The following is a 26978-nucleotide window of genomic DNA, read 5'->3' on the forward strand; positions in this document are numbered from 1 at the left end:
GTCCTGGAAGTGTTCAGCTCAGAATCACATAGCTTGGGGTCGCCAGGTGCAGGCAACCAGTCTCTAAGCGCCGACGCAGCGTCCATCCGTGACAACAAGCGACGCAGATTCGAGACTCATCCCGGCCATGCAGGTTAGTCTGTTAGTCAGTTGGGGGGGGGGGGGGGGGGGCGGGGAGGGGGGGGGGGGTATGTCTTACCAATTTGTTAGTTTGAGGGGTGGAACGGCTACTACCATCAATCTGGAGTAGGGGCCACAAGTTGGTTACTGGGTCACTAATCGGTTGATATGATTTTGAAATCTAACCTTTAGGACTGGCTACGTTCGGATGTCACATTATCAGTTTAGTTAGGATGCTCTCATTTGCGGTAACGTAGCAGTGAGCCTGGTTCGTTGTCAATTTGAACATTTTGGAGGGGTGATCTCAATTCTTACTATTGCAAACATTTTGCTGCCTTCCTTGCTCGATTTTGTGAAAAGATGTAGGTCATCTCTACGTTCGAGTTTATTCAGGTTAATTATTTGATATGGAAGCCGTGTTGGAACACGTACAAATACCCCACAAATACTTTGCATTGCAGGATTTCTTCCATTGTTTTTAAAACGACTTTACCTAAGAAGTCTTCAATAAGGGTCAATAACTCTGGCCTTCAGCTCATATAAAATTAATTAAAGATCGTTTTAAACTGAATCTGTATCAGAACTAAGACTTCATTTCCCCACTATTCCCTCTCTCCCACACAGAATATCCGCACTAACACCTATTCATAACATCATATTCAACACACAACACTCTAATCAGTAACTCTCTAACACTAACTCTCTAACACTCTAACTCAACACTCTAACTCAACTGTAAACTTGCTGATAGCAGTACTAGACTCAACCTCTCACTTCACCCACACTTCCACTGTAGACCACCTCTCCCTCATTTAACAGTCTTCTCTGTATCCTCCCGTCAACACACACACACTGTCTTCACTCACTTTTATACGCAGAGAATAACCTCTCTAGCAGCTACACTCTAAATACTGCGTGCATAAATTATGTTCATAAATTATGTTGCCTCTAGATATCTATATAACATATATATATTAGTATCATATCGGCACACACACACACACCCCACACACATTATTTGCATACATAATTCAGTAATAATGCTCACTGAGCTTGTAGCGTGAGACTGCGTGTAAGATGCTTGATAAAGCAGCTGCTATATATCCCATCTGGAAGAATCGTTACTATATATGCTGTGTGCATGTGATCTTTGCACTTGGTCTGTTTTACTTTGTTGTTCTCCTTCGTTTTCTTCTAACGGATTTTTTAGTACCACTACTTTCGGTTTGAAGTCAAGTTTGGTGTTGTGCTGTATTTTTTGTGTGTATCTGTGAAAACACCTTGGTATTTGAGAAATGTCCGATTCTGATGAGCTGCCTGGACCCTCTAACAGTGGTATGTGTAGATATTGGTATCTCAACTATGTAAACTATTTCTCGGAAAATGCAAGTTCCGGTGTAATTTACTAACACTACACTTGGGGCGCCAGTCCCCCCCTTACTTATTACCAGGTAGTTGATTATTATGGGTAAACAACACGGGATATTATATGTTGCAACATCTCATATACAGGTATACTCTCAGTCATGATATCAATATTTCATCTAAACTTTTGAACTTGTAGGATTTAGGAAACCTTGGAATTCCTGGGGTGGAATGTATGGTAATCGTGCGCTATACAGTAACAACTCGGAATTTCGTTAACTGAAGTTATTGAATCCTTAATGTGACAACAGTTTTTAGCTCTCAACGTATCTAACAGGGGGACACACCCGTTTAGAGGACAGCCCTATTTTCTTAAACACCTGTTATCTGCATCTGACACCTCAAGTTTAGGATATAGTTTTAAGTTTTTTTCGTCAGACATAACTGTTTCTTAAGATGGTTAAAACGTCGGTCTGTCCTAGGACGCTTGGTGGTCGCGCTTCAGAGTTAGGTTACAGTTAAAAGTAAGGGTCCTGGGACAAGATATTGTAGAGCAGAACGTGGTGTTCCCTCAAACTCAGTTGGTACATAATATGTCTCTCAATTTAGTTGGACAAGCTAACTCAGAGAAGTGTACACACACACACTTGACAGTTACTGCTGCACAGGACTTATTACAGCTCATATTCTGCACTTAGATCACAAACATTCCTCATTCTAGCTGTTAAGTTGTTACTGGAATGGGCGTGTTACTGTGTGTGTGTGTGTGTGGCTATTATACAAATTCCTATGTGGACTCTAACCTAAAGAGTAACGAGATAGCTTTTCTGGAATGCTATGTGTATCAAGTGTTAACCAGGTCGATCATGAGGTCATTTAACCATGATGAATTCTGTAAGAGTTTGAGAAATGTCATTCAAAATTGAATTTAAACATTCGCACAATACTTTTAAAAGGCATGCAATGCGGAAAACAAATCTGTATCCTTAGCAAGTGTGATTTATGAACTGTGATGGAAGTTAATTTTACCGTGACATGAACACACAGTTATACATTTTACATGTTTACATTCCTCACGCTCACACGGCATACACGCGGCTTCTCCAAAACTAACATAACTGTCATAACATCTAAGTTTGTGCGGAGGGGTAACACAATTAGTATAACGTTATATAATATCCAGATTCCAGGGCTATCCTAACATAATTATGTAATTGAATTAATTATGTTGTGTAAGAGCTACACTGGCGTGTCGGGCTGAAGTCTCACTGATAAATTAGACAAATTACTGACATGAGGTCGTTGTGTGTAAGTGATTTGTCCTGAGTGTGGGGACTAGGATGAGATCATGTTTTGAAAAATGCGGGAAAACACTCAAACTTTTTCCGGGGGAACTCCGGAAACGACTGGAATGTTTTAACATGTGGATCTCAAATGTTGAAGAGTTTTCCTGTGTCCAGTTAGATGGTCGGTGCTATTTTTTATTAAATACTTTTCAAATGTTTAGTTTAATAAATCCCTCTGAAGCACCACTAAATCCCTCTGAAGCACCACTCCCAACTCATTACTCAAGCTCGCACAAAACCATGAACTCTCTTAAACTTCCGTGTTTACGCAATCCCTGTAACTTTGCCAGCCACATTAGTCACACAATTGCAGTGACGTGACATGTGATCATCTCACTGCAACTACACTTCATCTCATACACTCACTCTACTTCACAACGCTAAACTGGAACGCTAACCATCTTTACAATGAGGCACTCTATTTATTACGTGATACTCTCCTCCTTTCTCAAGCATTACCTCACTCTCCTCCTCCAGACACTTTCCCTCTTCTCCTCCTCGACCAATCAGAGCACAGAATACTGCCCACGTGCTCCTCCTCGACCAATCAGAGCACAGAATAATGCCCACGTAATGCCACATCGTATCAGATAAAACCCCACGTGACAGAATGAACCAATGAGATGGGAGAAGCGGGTGCACGTGGCGGTTATTTCATCAATCAGAACCTATTTTACGTGACATCATGAGCGCGTGTAATATGATACTGGTTTATATTTAGTTACTGCTACACTCTAGCGTGTATGAGAGGAGACCGTCCTGCTGTCCCGTGACAAGGTGACCGACACACCGGCTACGGCGGTCACTGTTGAACTTTTGGGTTTTGGTTCTCCACCACCATAATCGGATTTATTAAGAAATGCTAATTTAATTTGTGTTAATACCACAGCTGTAGGGTGAAATCAGCGTGAAACGTGAGCTGTTACTTATTAAACATCTTGGTAAGAGTATAACTAACACATACAGACGTGGTGGTTATTTTAGCAGTTCTAAATTTATACCCAGAATCACATTACCTTAACCTGATAAAGAAGGAGATAAGGATATTCTGAGGATAAGATAAGAGCGGTGTAGTTCCCACGACAGTCCGTATATGAAGCATTGTCACTAGCCCCTCTGTGTTTATTAGTTCATACCCGGTATGTGTGCAATCTCACATACCTTTATATACTGGGTTTCATGATAATAAAATAATCGCATACCTTGAACGCTAGGCCCAAGAATAAAACCAACTGGGAAGTTCTAGGATATGTAACAGTTTCAAGTTTCAACAGAACAAAAAGTTGAGTGAAATGTGAGTTTCTGTAGAAATCACAATGTAGTTGACTACTTAGACAGAGTCTAGACAAGAGAGAATCCAGAGTCTCAAGATTTTAACTACTCCTCGTGACCTCAACTTAAGGTCCTGCGGGACATCCGGGACATCCAGACATCCGGGATCAACATGTCCTACCACATGCCCTCCACATTCCCTCCGGCCTCCTCTACCCTTTAATGTGACATTTCACTGGTACCTTCACATATCCTATTACTATCGTACAGCTATGTTCAGGAAATCGAATTCGCTTGGAATAAGTCCAACTGGCATGGGCACGTCATTCAGATATCTGGGCCTAATTTTTGGCTTGATTTCTGGCTTAAATTCAAGGGTTTATCAGGGCCTTAATCTAATTTTAAAACTTATCAGTAATGTTTATTTATGCTTAGTTCCTGATCACCAAGCATTATTTTTCTTTGTGTTCATGTGGGTTATAGTTGAATGAACTATATTTGTCTTCTCAACATTTGTCTTAGTTCCCAGTTCGCTGACCCCCCTATCTTACAACCCTTACTAAGGTACGTGGTTAGCTGTCTTTGAGAGTAGATACTAGATGTTTAGTAGTTTAAGCTAGTACAGTGTGGGGATTGGGTAATCCTTAGTTATCAAAACATTGGGACGTAGGTCGTAGGGTGGCTGTAGTTGCTCCTAGTGTCTACATTGCATAATTGGTTGATTTTGACTAAGGTCACCGTAAGTAAATCATAGTTGGAGAACCAGTAAACACGTACCACTGGGAGATGTAGGTGTTTACTTGTTAGCTACCTTCAAAACTATATCTTCAGATAACAAGCTGATCTTAATAACCTATATTCCTGTAAATACCTGACTTTAAATGAAGCACACACATTGGTTCAAAATGAACAAACAGTAAAAAAAGTATGTTGCCATGACGATTGTTAGGCTCGCCTAAGAAGCCCTAAAATACACATAATCTCCCAAAGTCCCGGTAGGTTAGGAGTCTGTCCTCATAGTACACACTTCTCTAAAACTCTGTGCATCGCCTCCTAGACTCAAGGTCCACATTAAGCTAGACTCAAGGTCCACTTACAGCCTTGCAGCCTCACCTCATTGGAGTTGAGAAGCTTCCAAGTTTGAAAAAGGAGCGTAAAACTCATCCTACCTCCAGGCACAAACAAAACATCCTCAAAACATCTTGTAGATGGATCCAGAAAGTCTGCCCATTGACGTCCTGTAATCTCGTCTCTGGGTTTTACCACAATTATGTTAAATTATTCACCAAGATATGTTTTGATTTGATTCGAAATTTTTATTAAAGGATGAACGAGAATAACATAGAAATGAATGTTGTTGCTGAGTTCATTAAGAATGATGGCTGGTAGACACATACAGTGTTCAGGATGAAGAACATCAGAGGTTACTGATAGAGAGTAGCTCCCTATAAACTATGATCAGTTATCCCCCCAATATTGTCCCCCAATCCTAGCACTATCCCAGATGAATGCTCCACTTGAAGAGCCCTATTACCCCTCCATGATCTACATTCTACAATGTTACTGGCATATCGCCACAAATTCACCATAAACCATTGTGTTTCGCAGCTCTTTGGGGAAATAACTTTTTAGTAGACACTAGTACTAGACAGGAAGGCTTCTGACAAACAAGCCATTCTGTCTACCTTCCCAGAGACTTGCTGCTTTCTAGGACACGAGCAAGCAGTTCACATCTGCAATGATCTGCTCATATATGTGAGGTACATTACTAGGCTATAAACCTAACTTAACTAGGGATGTCAATGATAAAGGTCCATAGTTTTCTCAGACTCAGATCCTTTCTTATATACAGGGTCTACACTCTACATTGCCTAATTTACAGTCCTCTGGGATCGTTCATGTAGGAATTTAGGATACGAATTGTACGAAACAGGCTATCCAGTTGCAGGGTAATGAGAGACCTACCTCCTATTTCTCGTGCAATGGCAGACATATTGATCTAATGGGTAGCAGCAGGTGGTGTTTTTACAAACTAATCTACTGATAACGCACTGTGACGTCACGTCTCCCCCCACGTGACGTCACACCCACATTGCGCAAGCACCGTCATTATCCTGCACAGCTGCCCACGTGCACATAAACCTGGTGTTGTTCACCTCGTATCTTAGTCACGTGCTCTGAAACATCTCTCTCTCCCAGTTCAACAACACACGTTGCAATGTAAATCACATTTGACCATATATGGGCAAATTGCGTCTGCTAAATTTAGCTCCCCTGATGTGGGTCTATTACGCGGGGGACGGGAGCCTGGCCCCTGCACCGCTACTTGCACCGCCAGTTCTTATGTTACAAGCGGGGGATTCGTCTTTATGAAATTTTCTGTTGTATTATACCATGATTGTTACTACCCCGGCCCTGGTCACATTGTTATGCATAATGCATAATGTCATTAACCAGGCCTGTGGCGGGGGTTGGTAGATGGCTGGTAATAGAATTAGAATGTTGAGAACGTGTAACAAGATTCGTTAGGACTCTCGAGGATAGGATTTGTTGACTGGCGGGATTGGTGGGAAATGCGAGTTTTAAATAGGATTACGGTGAATTGTTGAGAGTTTCGAGAAACGGGTTATGAGGTTGAATTACATGTTACGAGCCGCGCACCATTATTTATGGTGGACTAAATATATGTGGTTTGGAGGGTATCACAATCCTTTTCTGAAGAAAGCTGCTCCTTGCTGGTGTGTTCTAGAAGTTTGGAGGGTTTGGTGTTTGGATAGGTGACAATCACAGCTGCAGCATGATAGTTGGTACTGTTTCAACCATTTGATTCTCCTTTTTCTGCTATCTCCATGTTTTCTCTGAAGTTAGCTTAGTTGCCCCAATATAAATAATACCCATTCGTGACAAATTACTTGAATTGTGCGATAATTAAAATCACTGAAAATAGACTACTGGCCTCCCCAGTCAAGATATGTGAACTCAGCTTTCTGTGCAGCTACGCTATCTGAACAATCCTCCACATCTCCCAGCTAAGTAGCGGTTACTGATTGGTTACTTATTGGTTACTGCACTGATTGGTTACTGAATGGGTGTTTCGTTCTGCAGAAACAGCTAGCAGTGCAGTCATACAGAAAATTGTTTATGATTTACTTATAGGTCTCAGCTGCTCTAAGATATAATATTCGGCCCTGTTGTTTCACCTAACAAAAGAATTAGTCCGGTTTTAAAATATATAAACAATAAGCGGGTTAATTCTAGAAGTTACATTCTACGGTTGTAAATCAAGCAGGTTCTATCACTCATGATTTGGCGCGTTCAATTATTCTTTTGGTTTTGTCACTTCGAAAACATTCTGCCTGCCCCCCCGAGGGAACACTGTGTATGTGCCTGCAACTGCAACTATTGGGGAGCAGCTGTTACAGTTTAATACACATGGTGATTGGTGATACCCCTCCTGCCTTACCAAACCTAATCAAAGCGTAACTAAACTATAACTCCCTTGTTGCCCTAGCGATAAAACACCGCTTATTTAATGAAATGTGCCTTATTATGCTGGTTATTGTGCTGGTAGTCAACAACTTTATAATGTTACTCTTTGTGTTATGTGTGCCTTTTGTTGATTTACAGCGGTCATAACGGTCTAGTAAACATTACTATTATTATTATTCAGTCTTTATGATATTGTATAGCTCACACCCCAGCCTGTTACATAAACATATTTTGCTCTGCGCGCCATGCCTTCTTTTGTTCTGAGATCTGAAGTCCGGGAGACTGCCAATGTTTGGTATGTTACTTTGGGTGATTTTTAATTTATTTAGTCAAATTTTGTATGTTAGAACAAAACTTATTTATGTATTTCTAGATATAATTAATGAGACTTAATTAAGGTGGGATTGTAATCGTAAGTCATTAAAACACCCATTTGTAAACTGTAGAGTGGCGGGGTTGCTCCAGAGCCTAAATTCGTTGATTGTGACCATGGTAGCTGTTGGTAACCGTTGGTTACCATGGTAACCGTTGGTAACCCATTAATGGACATGTCAGTTCAGTTTAAGTGGAACTAACTGTCACACTAGGCACCAATAGCACGGCTACTAGATATTAAAAGCCTTAAAACCACCTAATACAAATGGACAGAGTAAACCTGTTAGATAGTTCGTAGTTGCACCCATTTAAAAAGTGTCTAGTCTTCAGAGTCTGGAGAGATGTTGTTTCTATAGTGAGAGAGAGTTTTTTTTTAGCAGCTGTGCAGGTAGTAGCAAACTGCAATCCCACCCACCACACTGCCCCTTTCAACCAATCAGCTAACAGTACTCCGAACCACTCCACCACGTGACCGTGCTTTCTGAGAAGTAGATGGAGCCGGGCTGAAGGCAGCCAGCAGGTCGTGTCCTCCCAGGGTACAAGCTATCGTGTCTGGTCATGTGATCTCTAGGCGACCAATCAGAGGTCATGTTGTTATCACGTGATTTTGGTTGTGTCTGGTTGAGGTGTCTGTTTTGGTGGGGTTTGTCGGCTAAATTTAGCTGCATCCTGTTGAGAATACTTGCTGCTCGGTGTCATGAACTACAAGCTTTACTCTGCAAGTTTTACTCTGCAAGCTTTACTCTGCAAGTTTTACTCTGCAAGCTTTACTCTGCAAGCTTTACTCTGCAAGCTTTACTCTGCAAGCTTTACTCTGCAAGCTTTACTCTGCAAGTTTTACTCTGCAAGTTTTACTCTGCAAGCTTTACTCTGCAAGCTTTACTCTGCAAGCTTTACTCTGCAAGCTTTTCTCTGCAAGCTTTACTCTGCAAGTTTTACTCTGCAAGCTTTACTCTGCAAGTTTTACTCTGCAAACTTTACTCTGCAAGCTTCACTCTGCAAGTTTTTCTCTGCAAGCTTTACTCTGCAAGCTTTACTCTGCAAGCTTTACTCTGCAAGCTTTACTCTGCAAGCTTTACTCTGCAAGTTTTACTCTGCAAGCTTTACTCTGCAAGCTTTACTCTGCAAGCTTTACTCTGCAAGTTTTACTCGGCAAGCTTTACTCTGCAAGCTTTTCTCTGCAAACTTTTCTCTGCAAGCTTTACTCTGCAAGCTTTACTCTGCAAACTTTACTCTGCAAGCTTTACTCTGCAAGCTTTACTCTGCAAGCTTTACTCTGCAAGCTTTACTCCGTAAACTTTTAACACTACTTATCCAAACTGCTACATTTCATACTCCAACACTAAGGTAAAGCTAGGTTGTAACTGACAACATTTCCCAACACATTGTATGAAATTCTCACACTCACAGAACAGCAGCAAAGCTGTAAAACAAGCAAATATACGAATCACCATTATAGAGAAACAAACTTGCAAGAAAAACTTGTCATATATGTAAAATCTACTCTCAGTTTTTACTACAGCTCAGTCATAAATTGCTGCACACTGCTTTAATAAATTACTACACCGTTTTACGAATCTCTGACACTTGAACATTTTATTAAATTACAAGTCCCATTCCTCACATGACACTGTTACACTGGAGTCCCCATTTATCTTGTTTAATGTTCCGCATTAAATGTTACACAAACGCGATCTTACAGAATTCAGGAATGTTGAACCCCCTAAACAATAAAATATTCCAGGAATTTAAAGTTCATTGTAACCCGGGCATGCGTAACACCAATTTGCACACCCTATAATTTAATGTGGTCAATGTCGTGTGAAGTACGTCTGAACTCTTTAGAAATTTATTTTAACACACACCCCGTATTTCTCACTCCCGTTTAAATTTATCACGTACTGGTAGCTAAATACCATCCCCAAATGCCTCACATTTTTGTAAGTATTACATATTTCACTTACACTTCATTCCTTAGGTTTTCCACATACCTATACCAGATATATTATAACACAACATCAAAAATAAATCTTTCACAAATATATACGCCTATATTTATATACATTATGGCAAGTCATGCATTGCGCTATATTGTGCGAGAGCATAGCACACAGCTACAAGCCAATCAGCAGTAGATACCACCTCACACGTGACACTTCCCCACCAATGAGAGGCGTGTACTTGTGTACAACACTAATGACCGTGCAGTTAGTTTATTTTAGTCGCTACCAGGTGTATTAATAACTTGACAAGGTGGAGAATGCAGCTATATTTATACTTTTAGAGACTAGACACGTTTTTAGCAGGTATTTGATGGTGACTGTTTATCTTGTAACTGCAGATGTGGTGATGTGTTTGTTTGTGTATATTACACGTTGCTGTCACATTGTATAACTCTGCTTTTTTACACTGTCGAGTAATTTTACATTTTTCATTCCTTGATATTTTAATAGTTCTGTTGGTCATGTTTCTTATTGAATCATAAAGATGTTGTAATTTACATTTTTGAATAGTTTTACCTCTAAATGCGAACGTGACATTTTTCCTTTAAATCAGAGTCTTTGGTCTCCGTCACGCATTTGCCGCCCAATTTCAAACCCATCACATACAAACATCACAATGTAAACCAATCAGGCATAACGGGGAGCCCCTATCAACCAATCACAGTCCGGCCTTTCCTCCCACATGGTGTCCTGTTAGCCAATTAAAAGCCTGCATTTTTACATCACGTACAGTGTAACTAGCCTTACTTCCTCGTCAGTTTCAACGTGTAAGGTTGCTGTCACTATCGGTAGATCAAACTATCAGCCAATCAAATGAGAGTATTTAATCACGTGGGGTGGTGATCTCCAATTGGGAACCAGCTCCCTGTCTCGCTGGTCATGAGATTAATTTTCCGTAGGTATGGTGCTTTTTTCTTTTTTCGAGGGGCGACTGTAACCTTTAATAACCTTTATTGCTTTTTTTCTTCGTCATTTTCTAGAAGCTTTTAGGGTTATCATGCTCCTCAATTTATCCCAGTCTTTGATTTTTTAAAGGCTGAATTTTTCTTTATATTCGTATTTGTTATCTACACTCCTGTAAGTTTCCCCATTGGCAGTCTATTCTAATTAAATCACGCTAACTAACTAATCTGCTAACTAATGAGAACATCACGTGTTAGATGAATCATAAAAACAGTATATCTCATCTAATTACAGCACTTTTCTGATCAACAACATTGCACACAACAACATTGCACACATGGTGGACTCAGAGGTATTATTTATTATATGATATATTGTGTAATCTGATGACAAGCTCCTAGATCACCTGCTCAATATTCAGATATTCCCTTTGAGTTGTATTATTTGACGCCCCTCCCTCTATTCTACAGAAGGTGTGTTGCATTCTCCTTACGTCCTTGGCAAGGTGCAATATTTCTCTTTCATCAATATCTCATAAATAATGATATAGCGGCCTGCGGCATACAAAACAGATTATGCTACAGTTGATGGTCGGAATGTGTTAGTAAGCTGTAAAATGGCTGGTTTCAAAGATGATAATATCACAATATCAAATACCACATACAGATCATATAAGCGAGACAAGTTTTAAAGTATATATATAAACGGTGTAATGTGGATCAGAACTGACTGTTTGGCTGACAATCTACTTGGCACAGAACAGTTATAAAACTAGTATTTGGTGGAGTTGAAACGATAGTTTATCTGGATACAATTTCTCTGTAGGCTACAATTATAACCTAGCAATCAGTCGAAACAGTGATCATTGGTGATTTCGGGTCGTAGTCCACCGAGATAATCAACAATATGAAAAGTTATTGAAGCTTATCGTCACATGGTACCATTCCTTCGTTAAGTAAAAGTTTACACTCATAGTTTAAATTGTAGGAAGTTATTATCTATTTGAAATGTATTGTCTGGAAAAAAAATTGTGACTCAGATAAGACTACAATACCACAACTATAGTAATATTATGGTAATCTCGTATCCTCGCCCAGTTATAAGAAAAATAGCCTCTTGCGATAAACTGTAAACTCTATCTGGACCGGGTCATAGCAAAGTAAACAGTAGAATTGTTGTACATTTCTTCCCAAATCATGTTACAGTGTTCCAGTATGCCATTTTACAGCACGAACATGGTGTGATGATAAAAAGAATATACTGAACAAAGTCTTATCTCCAGGTATTATCTCCAATAAATTGGTCATGGTACTGCCAATGTGACGTTTTCTAGGGTTTATCATCCGATTTCTGAACCACTTTCCCTTTGTAATGTCTCTAAAATTACCAACCTCCGTCATGTGATTCTCCATCTCCTTTTCAAATTCCGTTCAACTCCTCTCTTTTAGGTTAGATGCTAGATAATATCGTAATTACGATGTCGATAAACCGGTAGTTAACTCCAATGTTGTACGCTGGTGTGTACAGCGTGAGTGTCACGTTTTTTGTGCGCGTTATGGCCAGCACAACTTGACCTCGCTGATTTCAACTTCACAGCTTGTAATTTCGACTGTTTCCCTCTGCGATGTCTGTTTCTTTTGTCTTGTTTTGTTTTGCCGTGTATCAAGTTACTGGAAGTAGGTAGAGGAAAAAGATATCCATGTTCATGGCGTGGCACATCGAAAGTCCTAGAACCCGGCATATTTCCTCCAAAAACTGGCGCCAAAACACATATAAAGGCCCACAGTGTCAGTCCTTAGTCATCGCGCGCGTATGAAAAGTACGCAATTTAGGCAGTGTGTGCAATGGCGGGCAAATGTGTTCGTAAACAATGTGTTTTCGCGGCCCAAATTTTTGGCGGGATAGAGTTCAAAGACTTCACGTGATTATAGATCTATTTATAGCCGTTATGCAGTAAACATGGTATTTATGATGTCTGTATCAGTATTTACATATTCAGGATCAGAGTTTCTGGGCTGTTTCTTGACGTGGCTTTAAAAGTTTATCGCATTATAGAATAGCAGGCTGTGTCTAGGAATACAGTGTCAGAATTTTCCGTTATTAATCTGTTCTTCAGAATTTAGCTTGTTAGAGAAATACATTCTTGTTAATGTAGCATAGGGATGGGAGGCTAAGGGGGTTGTGGGCTCACAGTAAATTCAACTGAGTCCTCGTTGAACGATTAATTTCCAATCTTATTGAAGTAGCATTTGTGCTATGCCTCACTCAAGGCTTCTATTCATGATATTTCATAATTCATTAACGACCATTGTCGATTTTAGATTTCCCTCTAACGTTAATTCATTTTTCAGCGATGACCGAGATGAGACAAACGCAGTGTAGAGACTCAAAAACAGCACCCCTTACAAAGCTAACTATAGATCTCATCAACACATACAAGCACATCAACGAGGTAAGACCTGAACGATGATTTTTTCTTTCTTAAAGTAATTACCTATTTTACTTTGCTGGTCGGATTTAGTCTTTACATGAGCTGTAATAGGGGGTCCTTGTGGGTGGGCAGTGGGCACAGAGTACATAGCTCACTATCTTCTGACAGATAGACTGTCTATCATGGACAGCTGGTTCATGCACTGCATTGATAACGTCCTGTTGTCATCCAGGGCTTCAAATCTGTCATTCTGAGATCATATTTCACTCATTTACTGTGGTCACCAAACAGTCTAGATCATTAGAATTGCTTTTGTTATTTTTAACTAACTTCTAGCTATTCTTAATAAATTAACTGGCGAATGAAAAAGTAAGTTTTCATAAAAGAAGAATATCATTCGCTAAATCTTATTTTAGTTGTACCCTCTTTATTTAGTAAGCATTTCTAATTTTTTCTGGATTTTCTAGAGCAGTCCCAGAATTTTCTGGATTTTTTAGACACTGTGCGTGAAGACTATTGGCGATAAAATCATTGTTCAGCTCATTTTTTAGGGTGTCATATTCCTTGAAATGCACAGTTCACATTTCGGGAAAATTCCTCACATATCGTCTACATACGATAAGATGTTAAAAAGGTCGCTTATCAGATAACATGGTTATCTGTGGTCAATGTAATGGTTGGTTGGCGAATTAATGACTTATCTTTTGGTTACAGGGTTTTGTCAAAGGTCCCATCAATATTCCTCAGTATGTAACTCACCGATGCAACCTTATTAGATACCAGTTCAGCCGATGCTCTATTTTCTTCTTTTGATCGAGCTTTGATCGAGCTATTTTCTCCCTTTTCTGTGCTGCAGCTAGGATGATAAAAATAAAACAATCACAAACCCGGATATTAAAACTTCAGTTTCGCAATCTATAGCAGAATATTCATCACCCTAGCTCGGTTCTCATTTGCAGTGCTTTCTTTTCAAAGCTAGCACAATAGGCTAAATAACCTATATAAGATTCCCCACACTATTCGACAGTCATTTCCTTAGTTACCATTCCAGTGACCGTTCCTCGGATTATTCTTTTCGCTTCAACAATTCAATTCGTCCTCGAATCTTGCAAAATGCCGATTGTAGTGGTTGTGGTTGTTGGGTCTGTAGTGGTGGTTGCTTGTTTAATTAAACTAGTGGATTACATAAGGAAATCAGACGATAGTTATGAACTTTAAACACCGGCTACTGGAATGGTTCGATCCCTGCTTCGCTTTTCCTCTTCGGCATGTAAGTTATTCTAAATTTTACTTTGATCATATTGATTAATTTATTATTATCATCATCCATTATTGCTTTAACCATATTATGTGATCATGTTATTTACTGAGATATATTATGTTGTAAGTATAATTATGTAGGGCCCCGGCCCAGGTTGAAAAACAAAGTACCAGTCACGTTTGACTATACCGCATACCCCAGGTGTGCCGTTATTTATACTTTTAGGGACGGGTGCCAAAGGGAATAATGCTTTTATCAGTTTCCGGGAATGGTAAAGATTGTCGTCCATGCTCCAATATTTTGTTTAATGCTTTTATAAACTTTTCTCTTCTCCTAGTTTTATTTCCTGTTTTTTATTCCAAAACTCTAGTTTTCTATCATATTTTGAAAACCTGTTAGAATTTCTTTAGTTATAATTATATCAAATTTTCCTTTTATCATTGTATTATTGGTATTATTGTTCTGAGAAAGTGATAAATTTCCATAGAAGTCCATTAGTTATAATTATATCAAATTTTCCTTTTATCATTGTATTATTGGTATTATTGTTCTGAGAAAGTGATAAATTTCCATAGAAGTCCAAGTTGTTCTTTTACTAAGATTAGTCTCAGATCATGTAATTTTCACGTTGCTGATGGATCAAGTTTAAGGAAGTCACTCTGACATCGGCAATCACTACCTTGAAGGGTGTGAATTGACGACATGGGGCGGGGTACACCATCAGTGTTTTTCATTTAATTTCATTACATAACGATCAATCACTGCAACAGCACCATCTCACCTCATCCCCGGGGGAGAAATGAGCTAATGACACGGTTCTAGATAATTAGCACACTCACACAGATAACACACTGCTACTAGTAACCTCCGCATAACCTCGTATTGAGTAGCTCTGTCTCATAGGATCATGTTACTACTGTAAAACTACAGATCTCACAATTAATACTAGGAGTTTCAGGAAACTCCTGACAAGGTGTTTTTGATCACCTGACGTCAGTATATCTCCTGTGATCTGTGATCTGTGTGATATCTCCTGTGATCTGTGTGATTGTCTCACTTTTGTGCCTATTTAGCGGTGTTTGGTTTTCAGTGTTTTTACCGTATTTTTACCGTATTTATACCGTTTTCTGTATTTTGCCGTTTTTTTACTTTAAATTTCAGAAGATTCTATTTGATATCATGAAACATATGTCAGGCTATGATCAGACCATATTGAGATTTTGGCGTGCTGAACTTTAGAATGTTCCTTTTTCCTCTCGGTTAAAGTAATCTATGACACCTGCCCATGATTCGTGGGCTGGGGTTGATGCCTACGATTTATCCTCATTCTAATGGGATTTCTCAGATCTGTAGTGACCAGTCTCACTTGGATCCTAGTCGTCTACTAAGGGGGGGTGGGGGGGGGACTTTTCGGGAATTTAGTCATTATTTTCATATGCAATATACCACTGTTCACTGTTCAGCATACAAAATTTCCAAAAATTGCCAACAATTTATCTTCCGTCCTAGAATTATTGCCAAGTATTTAAGAACAAATTAAATTTGATTCGAAATGTTCATATATGTTAGTAAAAGCTCAACTGGTGTCTCGACAACTATTTAGTATTTAGTAGTCAATATTTTAATAGACGGCGCAGGATAAACTTCAACAATATTATTTACGGTTCAGTAGAATGCACATTATAATTACTTCCTGCTGCACGATCGATACTTGATGCTTCAAAATATTCGAGATAAATTAAATCAATTCATTTTAATCCCACGGATTGGTGTTCATATTAAAATTATTTAGTAGGTATATTTTGAACTCTATTAGTATTAAGTACATTTTTGTAACATTATTATAACCATCTATTTTGTTACCATAGCTATAAAATTCGTTAAGATAACCCGTTTTCCCGGCATTGCTACTTTCGTTTCTCGAGCAGCGCTAGGTTGATGTTATTCATGTTGAAGATGGGCCCCAGGGCCCTTTACCTCCGTCTTAGCACAGATCAATACACCAATATATACAACACAAACTAACATAATGTTACAAAAGATCCATCACTTAAACTTCCGTTTGGCTCTCAGCCAAACAACCTCCAATATAACAATAACCCGGAACACCAGGGTTATAGGGGGAGATGTGCTGGTACCTGCCAGTACATCTACCATGGTCCCCGCTAGTAGTAGTTACCAATGATTAGTGTCCTGTAAATGGTATAACGTATCCTGGTTACTGATTAGCCTGAGCCAGGGTAGTGGGGACGGTGACCACCTCAATGTTTACTATCTCTTGTGTTGGTGTACCCTGGTATTTACTTGTTATTGGTTACTCTTATATTAAAGCTTGGTACTGCAAGCTAGTGTGTGGCCTGCTAAGTCGTCCTTTTGAATTTTTATTGATCACTCGTTTATAATTAGTGATGATCGTTTTTTAATCAAAATTATCAATTAATTTTCTCTGTTATGGATCTTTACCACATCATAGCTTAACATAGGTTTAATTCGTTTACACCTGTTAAATGAACCATGACGTTAAGCCACACCCTAGTCTTGCACACTGGCGTCGGTTTTGTTGTGATATTTAATATTATAAACACAAGCTGCAAAATGACGTAGATTGAGCAGCATCACAAAGGTCGATAACGTAGAGACAAAATGTTGACCACTCGACATTTATAACGCATTTCATTAATACAGCGATGACTTTATTTCCAATCATGTTTTAGTCTGCTGCATCCTCCATGTCCATCAACTTCTTGCTTTTCTGAGAATTTTCCAATCTCAGCAGTAATACATAGGTCGTTGACCACTAGTTACTACACACGACATATTTTTTTCTGAAGCTTTTCCAAAAGTAACATAGAAATAGTGTTGTAGTGATACCATGTTGTGCACCACGTGTAACACAATCCCACTCGAACAGCACAGCTAAGGAGCAGTCCCCTGGTCACTGTATTTTCGTGCTGTATTGTCTATAATACTTGGCAACAATCACTATATTCAGAGCGGCCTGTTTGTTGCACCAAGTAACAATCATAGTGCATTAGTGCATTAGTGCAGGCTTGTTTACGCAATCTGTGTGGCTGTGATTGTGTGAGGTGAACTGAAAACCTTATCTCAAGATGATTATAATATATATTAGTTTAACATACGCCTTTTGGAGCTACGACCCTCGCTAAAACCGGCAAAGTGTGGCACAGCCTGCCAAAACATATTGTTGAGAGTAGTGTTGTTCATGTTGTGTGGTTGCCGCCGTGCTTGCTCAGTCCAGCTAGTCCGTCATGGTTGTACAATTATTCAGTTTTACGGTCATAAAGAGCGAGTTTTTTTGACTAACCAGACATATCTTATGAAATATTGTGGGTATGTTGCTAAATGGTTCTAAATAATTTGGTATTTTATGCCCACGCTTTTCTCGTAACGTCTGTTTAAATTCCTTCATTTTTGAAGGTTTTGATGCGATTTTAGATATTCTAAATCAAGCAACCACCTATAGCTATATTTAAACTCTCTGTCTTGCAATGCTTCGTGGGTAGCGTGAGAAAACAAATCCTGTATAAATAACTCGTAGTTAAATTTTTCTTCCCATATTTCTCATGTTTCATGGCCAAATTCTTTCTACAATTTGGAAATAAAGATAAGTGCGCGTGTGTTGTCACTCGGCGAAGATCCAAAAGAAGCCAGCTGAATACCCGGGAAGCCAGAATGTGTAGATCAAACACCGGGCATCAGATCCTCGGACAATATCCCCATCTCTTATCTGTTACACAGATAGTGTGGCAGTAGGACTATCATACTACACACATACCTTGTGACATGTCACATACTTTGTGACAACATGTCAGAGTAGTAGTAGTCATCTGCCAGCTTCACCCAGAATATCCAGCTGTGTGTGTGTGTGTGTGTGTGTGTGTGTGTGTGTGTGTGTGTGTGTGTGTGTGTGTGTGTGTGTGTGTGTGTGTGTGTGTGTGTGTGTGTGTGTGTGTGTGTGTGTGAGTGTGTGTGTGTGTGTGTGTGTGTGTGTGTGTGTGTGTGTGTGTGTGTGTGTGTGTGTGTGTGTGTGTGGGGGTGTGGGTGTGGGTGGGTGTGGGTGGGTGGGTGGGTGGGTGGGTGGGTGTGTGTGTGTGTGTGTGTCTCTGTCACTGCGTGTGTAGTTATTACAACATGCATGAAACACATATATGTGCCTGCATATAATATTCACACATCATATATCATGTGTTATGCATCTCGCTCTCCTGTTCCCTCTCAGCATCATGAAGAGTATTGGTGTCCGTTGGACGTACACGCCTAGATTTCAGTAGGTGGGCCGACTAACTTCGAGAAGTTTACTAGCTTGTAGATGTCACGTGGGGTAGACGTGTGGGCAGTGCTCCAATTGTCAGGCTAGATTGTGAGCTTGATAGACTATCGTTTGTGTTGCACGTTTAAATGGCAGATGTGTAAAGTTGTTGAAATGTTTTCTGTGTAAAAATAAAATCATGTTCTGTCCCTGGAAATTTCTAGGAAACACCGGTGCATCGGTTTCTGGTGCTCCTAAAATATCTTACTTTTTTCTTATCGTTGAGTTGTTAGTTTAACTTCGTTACAATTATTTTTTGCCACGTAACTTTCTGACTCCAAGCTGAGCATTGGGGACACCTTGAAGGACACAGTCATTTCCCACTGATGTTTATATTTCTCTCTTCTGATTGGCTCAAGCTTCACTGTGATTGGCTCCTACTAGTCATGTGTCAACTGATTAGGCGCGTGATCGGTTCTAAAGTTTCCATCAGTTTAAATTGAGTAATTTAAGAGTGATGTTAGTCTACTGATGCCGTTTTGGGCTCCTTAATAGCGTCCACGAAGAGCTGCTTTTTTGTTTGCGATATTCTTTTATACTACGTTCTTCCTAGCCATACTTTTTATTACATATAAATGATTGATAACTCGTTCTTCAGCAATACTAATAGATACTCTCACCCGACAAACAATGGAAAGCATTGTTCACAATATTGTTAATCGTCACTCGAATAACTGTGAGTCAGGATATGAAGCCGCTTCTGAACAAAGGTATTATACCTTATGGATAATATCTCAAAACGATATAAACACTCTAGACACAGCCTACACCAGTTTAATTTGAACGATCGAATAGCGTTTAATAGCGTTTAACGCGGCTTAATACCTCCCACCACTTGCTTGTAATAATCATATTTCTCTTCTTGATTTTAGTCCCACGCTAAGTTTAGCTGGCCGTTGTTTTTGTGCTGACTTAATATTGGTATCGATATATTTACTGGCCATCGTGACCGTCAAATCCATTATTTTGCGGTATTACAATTTTCCCAATGTGAGTTACTAAACTTAAGAACATACTGATAAGGGATAAAGACGGTTTTGTCAGTGAGATTATAAGTTCACTAACTCACCATCTCAATCTGGCTCGTAAATTTAATAGACACTAGGAGGAGGCAAATTAATATTTTTATTTTAAATGTGTTGTTCATCTTTAAGATTACGCTAAACAGCACCAAAGATTTGTTCTTGTCAAAATATCCTGTCACATTTGACTTCCTCAGCTTGGGAATTGATCAAATTGTTTAACATTATTTAACCGTAATACCTCAGTATATGGTTAAAAGGTTATAAATATTTGATCGGGTTATACATTTTAAAGACTTCCCGAGTTATTTAACTAGTTTTCTTGATCGGTCTGCTTATTGCTTTGTCATATCACTTCTACCATTTTGATTTTTGATGAAATGAGGGAGGTAAATAATTTAAATAAGGGAGATAAATAATAAGGGTGGAGTCAGCCCATCCCTCTGAAGCACTAGCGTATTTGGATAAAGGTCTGACATTTCTAGAATCAATATGGGTCTGATACTTGCGTTAACTACAATTATTTTTTGTTCTGTTGATGTCATCGGTCAGAATAGATGTTGATTTTACTTGCAATATATTTTTACTTCGCTTATTATTAAATTCATCGTTGCAACGATTAGTAACGGTTCTTGACGTACATGATAAATATTCTAGTACTCTAAATTAAATACAACTCTGCTTTCAGTTTTAATTTTACACAATAAAAAGCTTTACACAAACTGATCACTAGTTTTCATCGACAACGTGTTATGACTATAAAGATTATCGAAAAGCTACTCGACAAGGTATTATTCACTCTTTTCCTGTATAAGTAAATTCAATTACAAACTGTTTCTATCTATATCTGCAATTTTACATGATTATTATCTTCTCTAGTTCTCATATTACACTTTTCCCACAAGCACTTAATGTCAACAAAAGTAAATTTAGCAACCACCACGATAAGAAATTCACGGTTTTTAATTTTCTCACACTGCTTCCTGGGCAGATTTGGACAAGAAATTAAATGCCAGAATATAACTTACCTCTAGCTATCCTGTGATGAAGTTCAGGGGGGGGGGGGGGGGGGGGGGGTAGCAGAGGTTGTTATTATCCTGCTTCTCGTTATAACATACCTGATACCATATTCAAACATTCTCCGGCTAGGCTTCAAGAGCTACCGAAAGGAACGAAAGAAATGCTATGATAAGCAGTAAGCACTTAAAACCCAGTACGAAACGTTGTTGTAATAATGTTGTAACAGGCTCACGTTTCAGGTGTACTACCAGAAGAAGAAGCGGAAACACAAGAGCAAGGGAAGTGAGGAGATGAACAACAAGAAGGAGAAATGTCTGTACAACGACGGTTACGACGATAAACACTACGATTATATCATAAAACAGGGAGAGATCTGGAACGAAAGGTAGGTTAAATTAATTAATTAGCAAAAATTATGTTGATGTGAATTGTTTTAAGAAGTTATGACTAGTTATGGCTAGTTTTAATTAAAGATGGGAAAATTAGAAAAGTTGCAATCACTGGTGTTAATTAATAATTTTGCTGGAGTCTTGAAGAAAAAAAAAATTGTAACCCACTACATAATAATATGTAGTAAAGATTCCCCAACTAAAGATTTATTTTTGCAGGTATCAGATAGAGGGTTTAATAGGCAAAGGGTCGTTTGGGCAAGTTGCTAAAGCGTACGATTTGGTAGATCAAGTAGCTGTTGCTATCAAGATAATAAAAAACCGAAAACTATTCCTGAATCAAGCTAAAATTGAGGTAAGCGTGTTATTCAACTTCCCTCATAGAATTGCGTTACCCGGCGTTACCGTGATTATGTCAGTTGAGATATATATCCTACCTAGATTCATTTAAATTTAACCTAAATTGTTTTTGATTTGTTGTTTACTCATTTCATTTTCCCTCTGTTTCCACCTAAAAAATCATTACTAATTGTAATTCTAACTAGGTATCTTTACTGGAGATGATGAACAAAGCTGAGGCAGAAATGTCCGACACGTCCCTTATCGTCAAGCTGAAGTGCAACTTTGTTTTCAGAAATCATCTTTGTCTTGTTTTCGAACTTCTCTCCTTTAACTTGTACGATTTGTTGAAGAATACTGATTTTAACGGGGTAACCCTCAATCTTACGAGAAAGGTTGGTGGATGTGTTAATATTAATATTCTGTTTTAAACCATTTTGGGATTCCCATTATTGAGGTTCCGATTTCTCATTGAGTACGTTGAATAATGAATATGGCCTCTCATCCTCAATTCTTACAACGATTTAAATTTATATATGAGTTATCAACACAATCAATTAGGTGGGAACAACGATTAATTGTCATCAATTAATAAACTTACTAAGTTATTAACAACTAATTGTGTTACAGTTTGCCACACAGTTGGGAAAAGCGCTAACGTTTCTAAATAAGATGGAGATAATCCACTGTGACCTAAAACCGGAAAACATTCTGCTCTGTAATCCAAAGCGGAGTGCTATTAAGATCATTGACTTCGGTAGCAGTTGTCAGTATGGTCAGAGGGTATGTTTTATCCTTTTTTTAAATTGTTATAAATCAGTTTCATCATCTCTATCTTTGATCATATTACTAAAGAGTTCCGTTCGAAGCGTATGCCTCGAACGATACAAATGTTAATTGTAAACTCTGGGGGGGGGGGGGGGGGGCAACCATATTAAAGTATATTAAAGTATATCCCCGGGTCAAAATCGGAAAAAATCCTACATTTTAATATACTTTAATATACCTACAATTAGAAGATTTATATTCTTCGTTAAGATTTACATGATGAACTATATTTTTCACTCAGATTCGCAAGATAAGCTTGTTTTAGGACTAGTACATGAATTTCCATCCAGATTGGTCGAAAATTGGCTGAGCTATGAGCTTTAAAAAATATGCCCATATTTGGGCATACGCTTTTGCCCAAATTCGCTTTTGCCCAAATTCGATAAAATTTCAATATTTTTTAATGAGACTAACTCTATGTGAAAGATATAACTCAGTGTTTGTTGAATATAGTGGATACTAAGTAAAAAGACCTCCATGAACAAAATTGGGAAAATTGCACATAATATCTCGGTTCGGAATACTAGCCAAAATGACTTCATTAAAATTGAAATAACTCCATCAGTTTTCAATATTTTTTCAAGAACTTTTTGGAATCGATTAAGAATTACATTTCAAGCTTATTTTGGGCAACAATTTTTGATGTAGGCCTCCAAGGAGATAGGGATATATTAAAGTATATTAAAGTATATTAAAGTATATTAAAGTATATCCCCGGGTCAAAATCGGGGAAAATCCTACATTTTAATATACTTTAATATGGTTGGCCCCCCCCCCCCCCCCCCCCCCCCAACTCTACAAATATTCAGCTACCATGCACTACATTACAATTATTCCAACTACGCCTAAAAGATAAACTCGTAAAATAATTGAACAATTGCTCGACAATAACTTACTCATTTGACAATAACTTACTTTTCAGATATTCCAGTATATTCAGTCACGGTTCTATAGGTCACCGGAGGTATTGCTAGGTTTGCAGTACAGTATGGCTATTGATGTGTGGAGTTTGGGCTGTATATTAGTCGAAATGCACACTGGAGAACCACTTTTTGCTGGACAGAATGAGGTAAAAAAGCTGGTTAATTTTCATTTCAGTTTTTAAAGTAGACAGGGTGGGGTGCTGAAGCCTGAACTTAGATAGAACTTAATTTGAAAACCTTATCTCTGGCTTGTTTTATCAATAGTGAAGCATTCAGTAGTTGTACTTTTAAAATAGTAGATATTATCTTCACAATTGGTAATATATAACCACCCTATTCCCTTCTCAGTTTGACCAGATGGTAAAGATTGTAGAGGTACTAGGACTGCCCCCTGCGGGACTCCTCGACAAAGCCCCAAAAACTAGAAAGTTCTTTGATCGGCTTCCTGACGGAACATACGTCTTGAAGAAGAACCCGAACCCTTCCAGCAAGGTACGAACTTAAACAAAAATATTTAGCTAAATTACAAATATTTTACATGAATTATTATATGAAATAGTAGTATTTCACCAGTTAGTCGCCTAGTTAACTTGCTAATCACATCAGGAGCCGTTATCACCCGGTAGTAGAACCCTGCACAAGATACTGGGAGTAGAAACGGGAGGGCCCGGTGGAAGACGCGCCGGTAAACCTGGCCACTCAGTTGCAGACTATACCAAGTTTAAGGACCTCTTGCTGCGCATGTTGGAGTATGACGCCGAGAAACGCATCATCCCCACTGAGGCTCTGGAACACCGGTTTTTCAAGTCGTGCGCGGAGGAGAGTCATGGTAGCCATAGGTACGGATACGTTGGAAAATCTTATATCACACCATAGCATATTAACTCTGATATCGCCTTTTTTCTCTTGATAGGATTTCTTTCCGCGTTTGGATGCCAATTCCAATCACGTGCGCAGAATTCTCAACTCAGTATCTAAATCGTTTGCGCAATTTTAACAATAACTGTTTTTAGGGGAGAAGGTAACTCTGATACAGCAAGTACGGTTCAGTTGTACAGCGGCGCATCCTTCGTCCGCAACCACTCGATCAGTAGCAGCAGCGCCAGCCAAAGCTGCAGTAACATCACCTCTTCAGTACCCAAACGGCGACACACGGTGCAAGGTAGCACCACACTGGACAACAGGAAAATGAGCGTGGACTCGAGTATATCGTACAATCAGATGTGTCTTGGCATCCCAGTCAATTCCATCAGCATGGACATGTCACGTGACTTCTCAATTTCCAATCAGAACTCCGTGGCGGTGTCACGTGACTATCCGGTCGCCCCCACCGCCTCTCAGAATCAGAATACCGAGCCCGATAGGACTGTAAGTGCGAAAGAGCAACAATGTCGGCGCCGGTCGACGCGGAACTCGCTGCGCACGGAAAACGGGACGATGAACACGGCCGGTAACGGCAGTCCAATGCACGTGGGCGTTTGTGTTAAGCAGTAACTTATTATTCATATATAATATATTATATATAAAAGCATATAATATACAACACACGTTAGGTTGCCTCCTGCCGGGGAGGGATCAGGTACCTGATCCCTCCCCGCTCCTGCAGTCACTTTGCGTGTTTTTTATTTTAGCTCTCAGAGTAAAAATGTTTACAATTTTAAAGTTGAACGGTTACTGCGCGGTGATCTCACGAATTGTTTATGATTATAATACAAGCGAATTTACAGTCGTTATTTCTCTTCGCTCTTATAGTACACTGGGGTTGGTTAGGAAGGTCATATTTATTTTTATACCTTAGTCTCACAGATAGATATTGGTAATTTCTTGTAACACCTCTTGGTTAGTTTTTTAAACCGTAGTGGACTTGGTTCTCCGGGAAAATGGTTTTTTAATGAAATATGCGGTTAATTATTTAAAGGGGATAGTATATACTTTTCTGGATATTTTCTAATGTGTAAAAAATGCATTCAATTCTGAAAGAGAACAAGAGCTTTGGCGAGTAGCTTGCATACAGATTAAGTACATTTGGTTCGGAAGATGGAGACATAGTTTAATTGCGATATATAATTTCTGAGTTGAGTATCATGATCATAATTTCAATTTTTAACTTGAGTTTAAAATTTTTGGAAGTACCTTGACCATTTTTCTGCTTATTTATTGTCCACGTCTTATTTATGAACACGTTGATGCCCTTATATGGTATCACTTCCTGTCCCTACATTATGATAACCAACTTCGTACCCGGAATGAATAACACGATAATTTTGTTTTTTAATGCAATTATATTATTAAGTTAACACGAGGGGACTTTCTGTGCACACCTTAGTAAAAGGGAACGTTACATATTTATCTTAATTAAGTGTTTTTTAGTTAAGTGTTGTCTGTATATACTTCTTTCGAATAATTGTAGTGAAGATAGTTCTCAAGATGGACCGTCCTGCTGAAATACCGTTACCGGTATTCTAACTGCAATTAGCATGTTTCAAAATTCCAACCTTTACAGTACTGAATATCCAGCACTTCAGACTGCTCCACCAAAAATTACATCTACCTGAAACATATAAAATTGATTTTCAGAAATTTGTGATGGAACTTACACGGGTGGCTGGCTATCCTGAGACTTTCTTTATCTACGGTTACACACTTGGGCCGTTTTACTCCGGTTATGGAGTGCTATTTTTAAAGACTACGTTGCGATTGAAAATTCAGTAATGTTATTAATGATTAACAATTTTAAATTAAAGACTGACATTGGTATCTGCACGAGAGGCTGTTCTTGTGAATTTAAGAACCTTAGGAATTTCCACATGCATTCTAAAAACTAGCTCCGAAGACAAATTGTGTTTACATGAAGTGGCAGAAACCTTTTCAATGTTAAAATAATCCGATGAAACTTTCGATACAGAACCCACTCTTATAAATTTTATCTCACCATCTTCTAACTTATTTGATTTCTTCATGACATGTTTAAGTAAGAATTACATTATCATGTATGATGTACATGGTTATGAGATTACAATTATGCATTACATAGATTAATTACGAATTAATGCGAAACAAGTGTGGTTAATTAACCGACTTTTATTTGTCAGATTATTTAATTACTTAAACGGAGTACTTGCAAAGTGTCTTCGATCACAAGTTTATTTGATCACAAGCAAAGAGATGCGAGGGTCAGCCCATATAAATTATATTATAATATTATTATTAGGGGGGGTGGGGGGGGGGGGGGGGGGGGAGCCAACCATATTAAAGTATATCGAAGTATATCCCCGGGTCAAAATCGGGAAAAATCCTACATTTTAATATACTTTAATATGGTTGCCCCCCCCCCCCCCCCCCCCCCCCCCCCCCCTTATTAATAGGATGATGATTAATCACTAGACCTTACCGCCATATTTCGCTCAGCTTGCTCGTCTAAATTTCTTCGAAGTAGCGCGACGGGCTAGTCCTTAAACAATGGACAACAATGCTCAGCCTGTCATTCCACCGAATCTCTATTTGATTCGTTTATGAACATAATAGCCTGGGGTCCCCAGGTAAGTATTTTGTCGAGCTGAAC

The 26978-nt window shown here is 38.8% G+C and overlaps 1 protein-coding gene across 3 annotated transcripts; it reads left to right on the forward strand.

Moving 5' to 3' along the window:
• On the forward strand, nucleotides 1-26476 carry LOC134821904 (dual specificity tyrosine-phosphorylation-regulated kinase 1A-like). Of its 3 annotated transcripts, none has more exons than XM_063832728.1 (10): nucleotides 1-133; nucleotides 13225-13325; nucleotides 21177-21322; nucleotides 21546-21681; nucleotides 21872-22060; nucleotides 22296-22448; nucleotides 23416-23562; nucleotides 23765-23908; nucleotides 24023-24255; nucleotides 24430-26476. In XM_063832728.1, exons 2-10 carry the CDS (start codon nucleotides 13227-13229, stop codon nucleotides 24908-24910), a joined length of 1728 nt encoding a protein of 575 aa, XP_063688798.1. In that variant the 5' UTR covers nucleotides 1-133; nucleotides 13225-13226; the 3' UTR covers nucleotides 24911-26476. The 3 variants fall into 3 exon arrangements, with proteins under 3 accessions (XP_063688798.1, XP_063688797.1, XP_063688799.1); XM_063832727.1 differs by lacking the exon at nucleotides 1-133 and adding an exon at nucleotides 1356-1455 and having other exon boundaries at nucleotides 24430-25010; XM_063832729.1 differs by lacking the exons at nucleotides 1-133; nucleotides 13225-13325 and adding an exon at nucleotides 20654-20705 and having other exon boundaries at nucleotides 24430-25010.
• The last annotated feature ends 502 nt before the right edge of the window (nucleotides 26477-26978 follow it).

This window comes from Bolinopsis microptera, chromosome 10 (assembly GCF_026151205.1).
Source record: "Bolinopsis microptera isolate Bmic1 chromosome 10, MBARI_Bmic_1.0, whole genome shotgun sequence".
NCBI lineage: Eukaryota > Metazoa > Ctenophora > Tentaculata > Lobata > Bolinopsidae > Bolinopsis > Bolinopsis microptera.